Below are 13,318 nucleotides of genomic sequence, written 5' to 3'. Positions count from 1 at the left end.
AGTATTGGTTTCCTTGAGGTTTTTAACGGGAATTACTCTTTATTCAGACGGTGTTTTGACCTAGAAAAGAAATTAAGAAATTGAAAGTGATCTCTTGAGAAAATAGCTCATATAAATAACCCTATGTAGCCGGTTTTCGCCAATTTAGCTCATTTTCTGTTTTTGTTCAGTTAGTTTTGTAAATTTCTTTGATCGACGCTGACTTAATTTGTAGGCATCTGGAATGGATAATTCGGTGTTAATTCAGAGCCTTATAGTTTGTTTGAAGTGCAAAATTGGCTCATATTTCTCATTTTTCAGATAGTTTGTTTGAAGTGCAAAATTGGCTCATATTTCTCATTTTTCAGATAGTTTGTTGTAATAAATGTTCATGCCAACATATCTTCAATAATTCATGTGTTAGAATATCGATCAAACTATAGTCTTAAACTTAGTGAGAATTAGAAAGAAAGTTTGACTTACCAGATTAGAAAGACAAGCAATATGACTTTGATCAAAGAAATTATATAAATGAATCGTCAAGAAATGGTGCTGAGAATCAATATTCGGTTCAAATTGTTGAATCTAGATAACTATTATTGGAGTTAGATTAAGTGATGTAAAATCTTCCCAGCATGTATTAAATGATGATGATATCTCCGGAAATGTGAATGAATTCTTAGAAAAGTGCAAATGCATTCCATTTATGGATCCCTTTGCGACTGATTTGCAGAAGCAAACCATATTGGGTAGCCCTTGCGACCCCCACTATAAATCAAGGTGCTAAGATTAGTTTTGTATCTTGACTTTTTCACACTGATAATGGGTATATATACAACTGATTTTTGAGTCCTTTTTCATCCCCAAATTCAAATCATCATCTTGATCTAATAATCAGATCTCTCCTGTAAATCTCTAAACTCTTCTGTAAAATATCATTTTGTTATTCTCTCATTTTTTGAGAAATTAATTCTTTTATTTAGTTAAAAACGCTTTTTATTCCGCTTGCGAAAGTCCATAACCCAACAGGTTATGGGCCCAGCAATGGGCCCAGCAACTGATATGACAGTCATAATCCTTTTCTGCTTAGTACCTTTTCTTTTCACAACTGTTTTGCTGCTCAAACTTCAATGGATCAACAGACAGTGAAGCTGCTGAGCTACACAGGAAAGGCACAGGACTTTCCAATCTGGAGCACAAGATTTGTGGCGATGATGCAGACGAAGGGACTCTACAAATCACTACTGGGGACAGAGGAGCAACCCAATGAGCCTGCGCCACTGGCCAATGGGGCAACCAATGATGAGAAGAAGAACCACAAGGTGCTGAAGGATGCATATGAGAAGGAAGTTGCAGACATCAAGGAGAAACGGAACAATGTGTGGTGCCATCTGGCACTGACTCTAGATGCAACAACCCTCATGCTGATGAGACATGACTGTGTGGGAGATGATGGCATTGGAGATGGAGCAAAGGCTTGGAAGCTTCTGCAAGAGAGATTTCAGAGTGTGGAGACGCCGACAGTGGTGACTTTAGTGGCACAGCTTGCTCGACTGCAGCTCGAGGATTCTGAGGATTTGGACAGCTTCTTCATCAGAGGACAGGAGTTGCTCACAAGGCTACAAGAAGCAGGGGAAAGCAGTCTCAGAGACCCTCTTCAACGCCTTGGTCCTCAATGGTCTGCCAATGAGGTATGAAAGTTTTGTTATACAGGAAAGCTTCAACCCGGCAACGAACTTCACAGAGTTGAGGAAAAGGCTGCAGAACTTTCATGAGAGCACGGTGCAGAGACACAAGGGACAAAGTGGTTCAGTGGCACTGGCAGTGAAGCGTGACTTCAAGAAGGGACCCAAGAAAGGAAACTGCTTTGTGTGTGGGATCCCTGGACACTTTGCCAAGGACTGCAGGAGGAAGGAGACAGCACAATGCAGCAAGTGTGGTGAGAAGGGTCACCTAGACAGGGCATGCAAGAGACAAAGAGATGGAGGCAAACATGAGTCAGTGGCAATGGGTCCAACATTGGCTACACCAGACGAGGAATGCTGGGCAGCTCTTACCCAGTGGAAGACAGCAGGCATGCTAGTGGACAGTGGTTGTACAGATCACATAGTGACGAACATCGATGCGTTCCTGGACTTTGTGCCCATTCAATCAGTGGTCAGAAATCCCAACGGAGAGGCTTCCAGAGTTGTGGGCAGAGGCTGTGTGAGGATCAGCATACCCTCAAACAAAGGGGAACTCCAATGCAAACTCAAAAATGTTCTGTGTGTGCCGGACTATTCTTCAAACCTCCTATCAGTCTCAAGATGCACGGAGTGGGGACATAGCTTCATTTTCGAGAGAGGAAACAGCTGCATGAAACTCCAGAAAGGAACTCGGGTAAAACTAACACAAGAAAATATTTTGTTTTACTTACCCTGCAGCGTTCTAGAATTCAAGATGAGTTCCAACAGCGTGAAACTTGACAGTGCAAGGAAGTGGCACAGACGATTGGGTCATTTGAATCAAGCGGATGTGGTCAGGAATGCACCAGAGACAGTGGGGGAACTCGATGATGTATGCAATGTGTGTGCATTGGCCAAGATCACAAGGACTCCAGTACCAAGAGTGGCAGAGACCCAAGCAGAGAAGCTGGAGAGGGTGTTCACAGACGTGATGGGACCTTTCAGAGTAGAGTCACTGTCAGGGTTCCGGTTCTGCATAGTGTTTGCAGACCAGTACACGAAGTTTGTGTTTGTGGACTTGCTTAAGGCAAAGAGTGAAGCACTGGCCAGCCTGAAGAAATTTGTTCTCAGTTTGGGGACGCCCAAGAAGCTGAGGCAAGACAATGCGAAGGAGTTTCTCTCAGAGCAGTTCATGACGTACTGCTTAGATGCAGGCATTCTCAGGAAAAGACCATACCAGAGACGCCACAACAGAATGGGTTAGCTGAGAGGTGCAACAGGACACTGCTGGAGATGACAAGATGTTTGCTCATTGACTCAGGACTTCCCAAGATGATGTGGGGAGCAGCAATTCTTCACTCAGCAAGGATCAGAAACTTGGTTGTGAGACGAGGAGAAGAAAAATGCCCAGCAGAGCTGATGAGAGGTATAAAACCTAAGCTTCCAATTAGTAAATTATCTATTTTTGGTTGCACAGTCTTCATGAGGAAGAGGAACAGAGAAGTCAGCAAACTTGAACCCAAGGCACTGGAAGGAAAGTTTGTGGGTTACACTGAAGGAGAAAACGGATACCTGGTGTACATACCCAACACACGCAAGGTGATGGCAGTTCGAGATGTGATCATCAAGGAGTCTGAAGTGGGCTCAATCCCTGACAACAAAGAAACGGCTGACCTACTAGATGATGGGTCGGAACTGGGAATCTGGCACCCAGATGATGGTCATCAAGATGATGACAACAGAGAACGACAGGACACATCTACTGCAATAAAGGAGGAGTTGCATGACGCAGGGAGCGTGAATACTCAAGAAACAACACTGAGATCAGAGGCCTCAGATGTTGGAGAAACAGCACTAGATGAAGGATCTACTGCAACAAGAGGGAGTTACAGAGACTCAGAGTCACTGGAAGACAGTGACACAGAAGACTTCTCACAGTTAGAGACAGTTGGCTTCAATGAAGATGCACTGGAACACGCGGACAGAGCAGAGCCCAGACGAGGGACACGAGCAAGGAATGTTCCGCAATTTTTTGGAGAAGTCAGGACCCATCTTGCTGTGACTGAGGGCGACTATGTGGAAACCAAAACAGTCTACGAAGCCAAGCAAGGTGACGATTGGGACCAGTGGCACCGGGCAATGAAGGACAAGGTCAAGGCACTCCAAGACAACGAGACTTGGAACCTAGTGAGACCACCCACAGACAGGGACGTCATACCGGGCAAATGGGTCTACAAAGTGAAATTGGGACCCAGTGGTCAAGTGGACAAATACAAAGCGCGCTATGTGGCGAAAGGCTTCAAACAAGTGGAAGGACGGGACTACTTTGAGACTTTTGCGCCTACCTGTAAGCCAGAGACATTCATGATTCTACTTCAGCTATCAGCGAAGCAGGGCCATGTGATGCACCAATTTGATGTCAAGACTGCTTTCCTGCACTCACCAATCGAGGAAGAAGTGTATCTGGAACAGCCACAGGAGTTTGTAAAACGCGGATCAGATGGGGGGAAGTTAGTATGTCGATTAAATAAATCAATTTATGGTTTGAAACTGGCTGCTAACAACTGGTACAAAGAGCTGGCAAACTTCCTACTGAGACAGGGGTTCACCAGAAGCAGGAACGATCACTGCTTGTTTGCAAGATCAGAGGCAGAGGATCACAACTTCATCTTGGTCTGGGTTGACGACATCATAGTAACATCAAGAAGTATGACAGTGGTCTCTGATGTCAAGAAGGCACTAGAAGCAACCTTTCACATGGAAGACAGGGAGACTACACTGGTTTCTGGGTCTAAGAATCAGACGAGAAGAGGGCAAAGTCACAGTCGACCAAGAACGCTACATAGAAACAATGCTTGAGCGGTTTCAAATGGATCAATGCAAACCCTCAAGAACTCCAGCTGATCTGAATTTGAAACTTCAGACAGCACAGAACGAAGACGAAGAAGTGGACCAGAGGATCTACAGAAGCTTGGTTGGATCACTTCTGTATCTGGCCAAACAGACGAGGCCAGACATCATGTTCACAGTCAACATTCTGTCCAGACACATGAATGCACCTACCAATCAACACTGGATGTGCGGAAAACGACTTCTGCGATATCTTCAAGGTTCAAAAGGTTTAAAACTTACTTACACAAAAGAGGCTAGTTATGATTTAGTGGGGGAAAGTGATGCAGACTGGTCTGGAGACGTGAACGACAGAAAATCAACAACGGGCTATTACTTCAAGCTCAACGGACGTGGCGCAGCACTCAGCTGGGGTGTCAAGAAGCAGGCCACAGTTGCTCTTTCTTCATCAGAAGCAGAATATCAGGGCATGGCAGCAGCAGTTCAGGAAGCACTCTACCTGAAACAACTTCTAGAGGATTTTGGCATCCAACAGAAACGTCCAATAGCAATTGTAGAAGACAACCAAAGTTGTATCAGACTTTGCCAAAACCCAGTCATTCACAAAAGGAGCAAGCACATCGAAACAAAGTTTCGCTTCATCCGGGACAAGAGGGAGGATGGGACTATTTCAATTCATTACGTCCCTACAGACAAAATTGCAGCGGACATCTTCACAAAGTCCTTACCCGTTTCGAAAGTGGAAACATTCAGAGCAGTTTTGATGGGAGCAGACTCTACGCAATCAGCTCAAGTCTGAGTGGGGGTGTTAGAATATCGATCAAACTATAGTCTTAAACTTAGTGAGAATTAGAAAGAAAGTTTGACTTACCAGATTAGAAAGACAAGCAATATGACTTTGATCAAAGAAATTATATAAATGAATCGTGAAGAAATGGTGCTGAGAATCAATATTCGGTTCAAATTGGTGAATCTAGATAACTATTATTGGAGTTAGATTAAGTGATGTAAAATCTTCCCAGCATGTATTAAATGATGATGATATCTCCGGAAATGTGAATGAATTCTTAGAAAAGTGCAAATGCATTCCATTTAGGGTTCCCTTTGCGACTGATTTGCGGAAGCAAACCATATTGGGTAACCCTTTCGACCCCCACTGTAAATCAAGGTGCTAAGATTAGTTCTGTATCTTTTTCACACTGATAATGGGTATATATACAACTGATTTTTGAGTCCTTTTTCATCCCCATATTCAAATCATCATCTTGATCTAATAATCAGATCTCTCCTGTAAATCTCTAAATTCTTCTGTAAAATATCATTTTGTTATTCTCTCATTTTTTGAGAAATTAATTCTTGTACTTAGTTAAAAACGCTTTTTATTCCGCTTGCGAAAGTCCATAACCCAACATCATGCATTTAATGCAACTGTTTCTGATTTGAGATTAGCTATTACATTCTACACAACTAATCCGATTTTCACAATTTTTTGTCAATTTTTCATTTGTTTTTTGGTCTTTCGAATAAGACTCTCTGCTGCGTCAGGGGCTTTTATGTTTTGTTTTTGATCATTTAATTTCAGCGCACACAGATAACCGTTTCCAGCTGTTTTTAATTGACTCGCTTGTAGTTTGGCGCTTTGTAAAAATGTTTTTTTTTTGTAATTATCGCCAAGTGGTTTTTCAGTGTTTATGAGAGCCTAATAATGCGATTGAAGTTCAAAATCGGCTCATTTTTCTTCATTTTTTAGGTTAATTGTGGGATTTTTTCAATATACTTTTTGGATCATTGAGCAAACTTTTTTGCAATCAATGAGATATCTTTAGAATCTGAACAGTTTATCTTGGATTAGAAAAATTTAATCAGTGATTTTGGCTTCTCTTTTGACATTTAAAAAAAAATGTTAATGACTATCGACGCCGCTCAAAAATCTAGGTACAAACATTCCGCGATAAATTAAGGCTTGTTAAACTTCCCTCAGCCGATGCCATTTTATTAGAGACCCTTATTACACATCTGGGTTCCTTTGAACTGGTTTTTTGACTGTTTATTTCATGCTTTTAAAGTAACGTTACTTAAAGTTACATTAAAAGTATAAAGTAAACATTAAAAAAAACCAGTTCAAAGGAACCCAGATGTGTAATAAAGGTCTAATAGAAATGGCATCTGCTGAGGGAAGTAAACAGTAAAAAAAACCTGAAACAAGCCTTATTAATTTATCGCGGAATGTTTGTACCTAGTTTTTTAGAGCGGAGTCGATAATAATTCAGATTTTTTTTAAATGTCTAAATAGAAGCCATAATCACTAATCAAATTCTTCGTCTGATCGAAGATAAACGGTTCAGATTCTAAAGATATCTCATTAACCACGGTTATACAAAGCTAACATATGCTTAATTTATTAATTTAAAATTAAAAAAAGCAATTAATTACTTCAAATGGGGTGTTTAGAATGACATGATTCTGCTGAGCGACATCTTCGACAGTGCCCCGATGTCGTGGCCTCAGACCCCTCCCCCTAACAGCCATCAGGCAATGCTACGCCAGCCCCCCTTTGCCAGTGACGGGGAGGAGGAGGAGTCTCCTCTGACTGCGGGGGCAATGCATCATTCATTGGGTGAGTTTAGCTCAATTGGTCCAACAACGATGGTGTTCGTTTTTAATATCCGCCCTCCGCTTCTCAGCGGCTAGTTTACAATCTATGCCAATTAGGGGTCATGATATAAGGCCAACACCCGGTTAGGCAAAGCCAATTTTTGTGGCCACTGGTCAAAATTTTCTTTTTGTTGAAATTAGGCGAACACCAATTGAAACACTTAAGGAAGATACTCCTGAAGCTATGAAGTACTCAAGAGTCCTTTACAATTCTCTCTGCATGAAAGCGCTTATAAAATTTTACTCCTCTCGGTAACATTTCGGCAAACAATAAGAAAAGAGTGGCGAACAAAATTCTGCGTTATTCAAAACTTTTTATGAGCTATGGGGCTTGAGAGTTTTTGAAAAGAGTTTTGTTATAATTGCTGGGATGGACCTTCTGGGAAATGCTGGAAATTTTTAATTTTAAAAGAATTGTGTCTTTGTAACGTATGATTATGTAGACAATTGTTAGGGACATCTGATTACTTTATGGCTGGAAGTGTAAGTTTAAGTATCGCATTTGACATATTAAGTGTTTGAATTGGTCATGGCCTAATGTCCACTAAATTGTAGTTCGAAATTTTTGCCTAATGGCGAGAAAAATTGAGTTCACCTTATCGAGTTTCCACCTAAAATCACATTCCCGTCAACTATAAGTCAAATTAGAGTAGTGAATTTAGTCACTGTGGAATAGCAAAGTGAGCCAAAAAGCGAGTAGGTTTGAAGCGTAATTTAAAAAATCAAACTACCTTTACAAAGGACTGAGCAATGGTGTTTGAAAATGATTTCTGTTTTTGAGATTGATTTTAAGTGCGACAATTTGACTTCTATTTTTCAGGGTTTTTTCCTTGAGTGGTCTTAAGTTCTCAGACAGTTGTTCTAATCACACCAAGTTCTTGCAAATGACTGTTCATTTTTTGTGTCATTTGTTTTTCTTAGTTTAAATAGTCAGGAATACATAGTTTGAGCTTGAAGCTGAATATAGCTTTAGAAAATGGATTCTTAAGATATAAACTCCAGAATGTTTAGCTATATTAAAGTTTTTGTCTAATGTTATGTTTGTAAACTTCATTGATATTTTTTTCTGCCTCTGTTCGTCTCAATCAGTATTTCACCTAGATGGAAAGCTTTTTCTATCGGAAACGTTGTTATTCATCAGAATGTTAGAAAACCAAATCTGCCATTTAATTGTCAATAGTTTTTCATTCTCTATATTTATGAAACTAGTTTTCGTCTTTGGCTTGTTATGTACAATTGGTCTGCTGATCATGTAAAGCATTTTTTAGTTTTTCATTACATTCTTTGGCTTGTATTTGAGTCCTGCTATAATTTTTGGGATCTTTTGTATTCTATGTAAGGGCACGTATTCTGTAGCTATGGGTTCATAACGTACGGGTGGGCACATACAGAGGAATATATTTTTTTATTCTTTGTACCTTCCAATCTTTTTTTCGATGTTAGATAAGTCAAGAGTTTCACATTCAACGCCTGACTTGGCTCGCCTATTTCACTCTTTCAACTGATTGTAATTTAAAATTCATTCAAAGTATTAAAGCAAATAGGTTCATAGTCAAAAAACAAAAATCAAAGATAACGAGATGAGCCAGTAAAACGTGGGTACTAAGAGTTACTGTTGAAAGATTTAATGCATTAAGTTAAAAAAAGATCCTTTGAGTATACTGTTAACTGCTATTATTGTTAAGTTGTATTGTCCTCGAACTTTGAGGCTGAGCTCAACCATATTTATCGAATCTACTGAAACTGCGCTCCAAACTAGAACTTTTTGACGCTGAAAAGTGAGGACGTCTATGATGTCAAAGGACGCTTAGGATGTCAAATATCTCTGAATTTTTCAATCCAAATAACGGCGTGTGTTCGCCCAGAATCGTCAGCTATTTAGTAGTTTTGGCGGATTCATGTTTTTAATCTTGCTTGATGTTTTTTTCTGCCTCTGCACATCTCAATCAGTATTTCACCTAGATAAAAAGCTTTTCGAATTGGAAACGTTAGTATTCAATACGATATTAGGAAAACAAATCTGCAATTTAAATGCCAATAGTTTTTATATTCTCTAAATTTGTGAAACTTATTTTCGTCTCTTTGGCTTGTAATGTACAATTGGTCTGCTGATCAAATGAAGCTTTTTATAGTTTTTCATTGCATTCTTTGGCTTGTATTTGAGTCCTGCTATAATTTTTGTGATCTTTTCCGGTTCGTTTGATGCACCCCATCTTAGTGTGTGCATATTATTTCCACCTACCAACATCACGTTAATTTTTCGACATTATTGTTTTCTATGTAATGGCTTGTACTCTGTAACTACGGGTTCATAACGTACGGGTCGACACATACAGAGCAAAGACAAATTTTTTGTTCTCTGTTTTTTGCAATCACGTTTTTTGTGTTACTGAAGTCACGACTTTCACATTTGACGTCTTATTCTTTCACGGAATCTAGAATTCATTCAAAGTAGTAAAGCGATTGGTTACACAATTAAAAAAACAAAATCGAAGTTAACGGATAAACCAGTAAGTCCTGGGCACTAAGACCATGTTAAAGAATTTAGAGCATAATGTTACAATTTAGTGCCTTAAGTTATCAAAGTTCCTGAGAGTATACTGTTAACAGCTTTTTTGTCGTTTGTTCCGATTTCGACTATCGGGTCCAATTAAACTTTTCCAAGACTTGTTTTTTGGTAATGGTTAGATTTTTGTGGCACTGATTTGTTTTGAGAGATATTAGCTATAGTAAATCTTTTGTAAAAAACTGTTCGCTAATTTTTTAAGGTTTTGTTTTTTCCTGTTGGTCCATTATATGTCTAAACAGATCTCTGCTAGACTAGCCGCTAGTTTTTTGGGAATTATTCGTTGATTGAATTTGTTTTGTGCTCTTAATTATGAGAAAATTTAGACAAATTAAGCGTTGATTTTGAACATTTTGTTCATTTTTTGTGTCATTTTTTTTCTTAGTTTAAATTGTCAGGAATACATCTTTTGAGCTTGAAGCTGAATATAGCTTTAGAAATGGGTTCTTAAGTTATTAACCCCAGAATCTTTAGCTATATTGTAGTTTTGTCTAGTGTCGTGTTTGTAAACTTCATTGATATTTTTTCTGCCTCTTTTGGTCGCAATCAGTATTTCACCTAGAGGGAAAGCTTTTTCCATCGGAAAAGTTGGTATTCATTAGAATGATAAAAACAAATCTGCCATTTGAATGCGAATAGTTTTTTCTTCTCTAAATTTGTGAAACTTATTTTCGTCTCCTTGGCTTGTAATGTACAATTGGTCTGCTGATCAAGTGAAGCATTTTATAGTTTTTCATTACATTCTTTGGCTTGTATTTGAGTCCTGCTATAATTTTTGGGATCAATTCCGGTTCGTTTGTTGCACCCCAATCCCATCTTAGTGTGTGCATATTATTTCCACCTACCAACATCACGGTAATTTTTCGACATTATTTTTTTCTATGTAAAGGCTTGTATTCTGTGACTACGGGTTCATAACGTATGATCCGACACATAGAGAGCAAAGATCAAATTTTTGTTCTTTGTTTTTTGCTATCACGTTTTTCGTGTTACTGAAGTCACGACTTTCACATGTGACGTCTGACTTATTCTTTCACTTTTTCGTGGTGGAGTCTGGAATTCATTCAAAGCAGTAAAGCCATTGGGTTCAAAATCAAAAAACAAAGTCAGAGTTAACGGATAAACCAGTAAATCCTGGGCACTAAGATCATGTTAAAGAATTTAGTGCATAATGTTGAAGAATTTAGTGCATTAAGTTATCAAAGTTCCTGAGAGTATACTGTTAACTGCTATATTTTTCGTTTGTACCATTTTCGACTATCGGGTCCAATTAAACTTTTCCAAGACTTGTTTTTTGGTAATGGTTAGATTTTTGTGGCACTGATTTGTTTTGAGAGATATTAGCTATAGTAAATCTTTTGTAAAAAACTGTTCGCTAATTTTTTAAGGTTTTGTTTTTTCCTGTTGGTCCATTATATGTCTAAACAGATCTCTGCTAGACTAGCCGCTAGTTTTTTGGGAATTATTCGTTGATTGAATTTGTTTTGTGCTCTTAATTATGAGAAAATTTAGACAAATTAAGCGTTGATTTTGAACATTTTGTTCATTTTTTGTGTCATTTTTTTTCTTAGTTTAAATTGTCAGGAATACATCTTTTGAGCTTGAAGCTGAATATAGCTTTAGAAATGGTTCTTAAGTTATTAACCCCAGAATCTTTAGCTATATTGTAGTTTTGTCTAGTGTCGTGTTTGTAAACTTCATTGATATTTTTTCTGCCTCTTTTGGTCGCAATCAGTATTTCACCTAGAGGGAAAGCTTTTTCCATCGGAAAAGTTGGTATTCATTAGAATGATAAAAACAAATCTGCCATTTGAATGCGAATAGTTTTTTCTTCTCTAAATTTGTGAAACTTATTTTCGTCTCCTTGGCTTGTAATGTACAATTGGTCTGCTGATCAAGTGAAGCATTTTATAGTTTTTCATTACATTCTTTGGCTTGTATTTGAGTCCTGCTATAATTTTTGGGATCAATTCCGGTTCGTTTGTTGCACCCCAATCCCATCTTAGTGTGTGCATATTATTTCCACCTACCAACATCACGGTAATTTTTCGACATTATTTTTTTCTATGTAAAGGCTTGTATTCTGTGACTACGGGTTCATAACGTATGATCCGACACATAGAGAGCAAAGATCAAATTTTTGTTCTTTGTTTTTTGCTATCACGTTTTTCGTGTTACTGAAGTCACGACTTTCACATGTGACGTCTGACTTATTCTTTCACTTTTTCGTGGTGGAGTCTGGAATTCATTCAAAGCAGTAAAGCCATTCGGTTCAAAATCAAAAAACAAAGTCAGAGTTAACGGATAAACCAGTAAATCCTGGGCACTAAGATCATGTTAAAGAATTTAGTGCATAATGTTGAAGAATTTAGTGCATTAAGTTATCAAAGTTCCTGAGAGTATACTGTTAACTGCTATATTTTTCGTTTGTACCATTTTCGACTATCGGGTCCAATTAAACTTTTCCAAGACTTGTTTTTTGGTAATGGTTAGATTTTTGTGGCACTGATTTTTTTTGGGAGATATTAGCTTTAGTAAATCTTTTTTTAAAAAACTTTGCTAATTTCTTAAGGATTTGTTGTTTTTGTTTGTTGGTCCATTATATGTCTTACCAGATCTCTGCTAGACTGGCCGCTATTTCTTTGGTAATTTTTTGGTGATTGGACAAATTAGCATTGATTTTGAACGTTTTGTTCATTTTTTGTGTCATTTGTTTTTCTTAGTTTAAATAGTCAGGAATACATAGTTTGAGCTTGAAGCTGAATATAGCTTTAGAAAATGGATTCTTAAGATATAAACTTCAGAATGTTTAGCTATATTAAAGTTTTTGTCTAATGTTATATTTGTAAACTTCATTGATATTTTTTTCTGCCTCTGTTCGTCTCAATCTGTATTTCACCTAGATGGAAAGCTTTTTCTATCGGAAACGTTGTTATTCATCAGAATGTTATAAAACCAAATCTGCCATTTAATTGTCAATAGTTTTTCATTCTCTATATTTATGAAACTAGTTTTCGTCTTTGGCTTGTTATGTACAATTGGTCTGCTGATCATGTAAAGCATTTTTTAGTTTTTCATTACATTCTTTGGCTTGTATTTGAGTCCTGCTATAATTTTTGGGATCTTTTGTATTCTATGTAAGGGCACGTATTCTGTAGCTATGGGTTCATAACATACGGGTGGGCACATACAGAGGAATGATATATTTTTTTATTCTTTGTACCTTCCAATCTTTTTTTCAATGTTAGGTAAGTCAAGAGTTTCACATTCAACGCCTGACTTGGCTCGCCTATTTCACTCTTTCAACTGATTGTAATTTAAAATTCATTCAAAGTATTAAAGCAAATAGGTTCATAGTCAAAAAACGTTACTGTTGAAAGATTTAATGCATTAAATTAAAAAAAGATCCTTTGAGTATACTGTTAACTGCTATTATTGTTAAGTTTTATTGTCCTCGAACTTTGAGGCTGAGCTCAACCATATTTATCGAATCTACTGAAAATGCGCTCCAAACTAGAACTTTTTGACGCTGAAAAGTAAGGACGTCTAGGATGTCAAAGGACGCTTAGGATGTCAAATATCTCTGAATTTTTCAATCCAAATA

At 37.9% G+C, this 13,318-nt stretch overlaps 1 protein-coding gene across 1 annotated transcript in view; it reads left to right on the top strand.

Annotated features, from left to right (window-relative positions):
* LOC142350954 (voltage-gated inwardly rectifying potassium channel KCNH2-like) overlaps window positions 1–13,318 on the top strand; it is a 349,390-nt gene that overhangs the window by 323,423 nt on the left and 12,649 nt on the right. Inside the window, exon 26 of the mRNA XM_075402980.1 lies at window positions 6,945–7,110. Coding sequence (XP_075259095.1) covers window positions 6,945–7,110 — 166 coding nt within the window. The remainder of the gene's footprint in view (window positions 1–6,944; window positions 7,111–13,318) is intronic.

The sequence above is a fragment of the Convolutriloba macropyga genome, chromosome 12 (assembly GCF_964194025.1).
Source record: "Convolutriloba macropyga chromosome 12, txConMacr16.3, whole genome shotgun sequence".
NCBI classification, from domain to species: Eukaryota; Metazoa; Xenacoelomorpha; order Acoela; family Convolutidae; genus Convolutriloba; species Convolutriloba macropyga.
The sequence above is the reverse complement of the archived record's forward strand: the minus strand, read 5'-3'. Positions and strand labels throughout refer to the sequence as shown.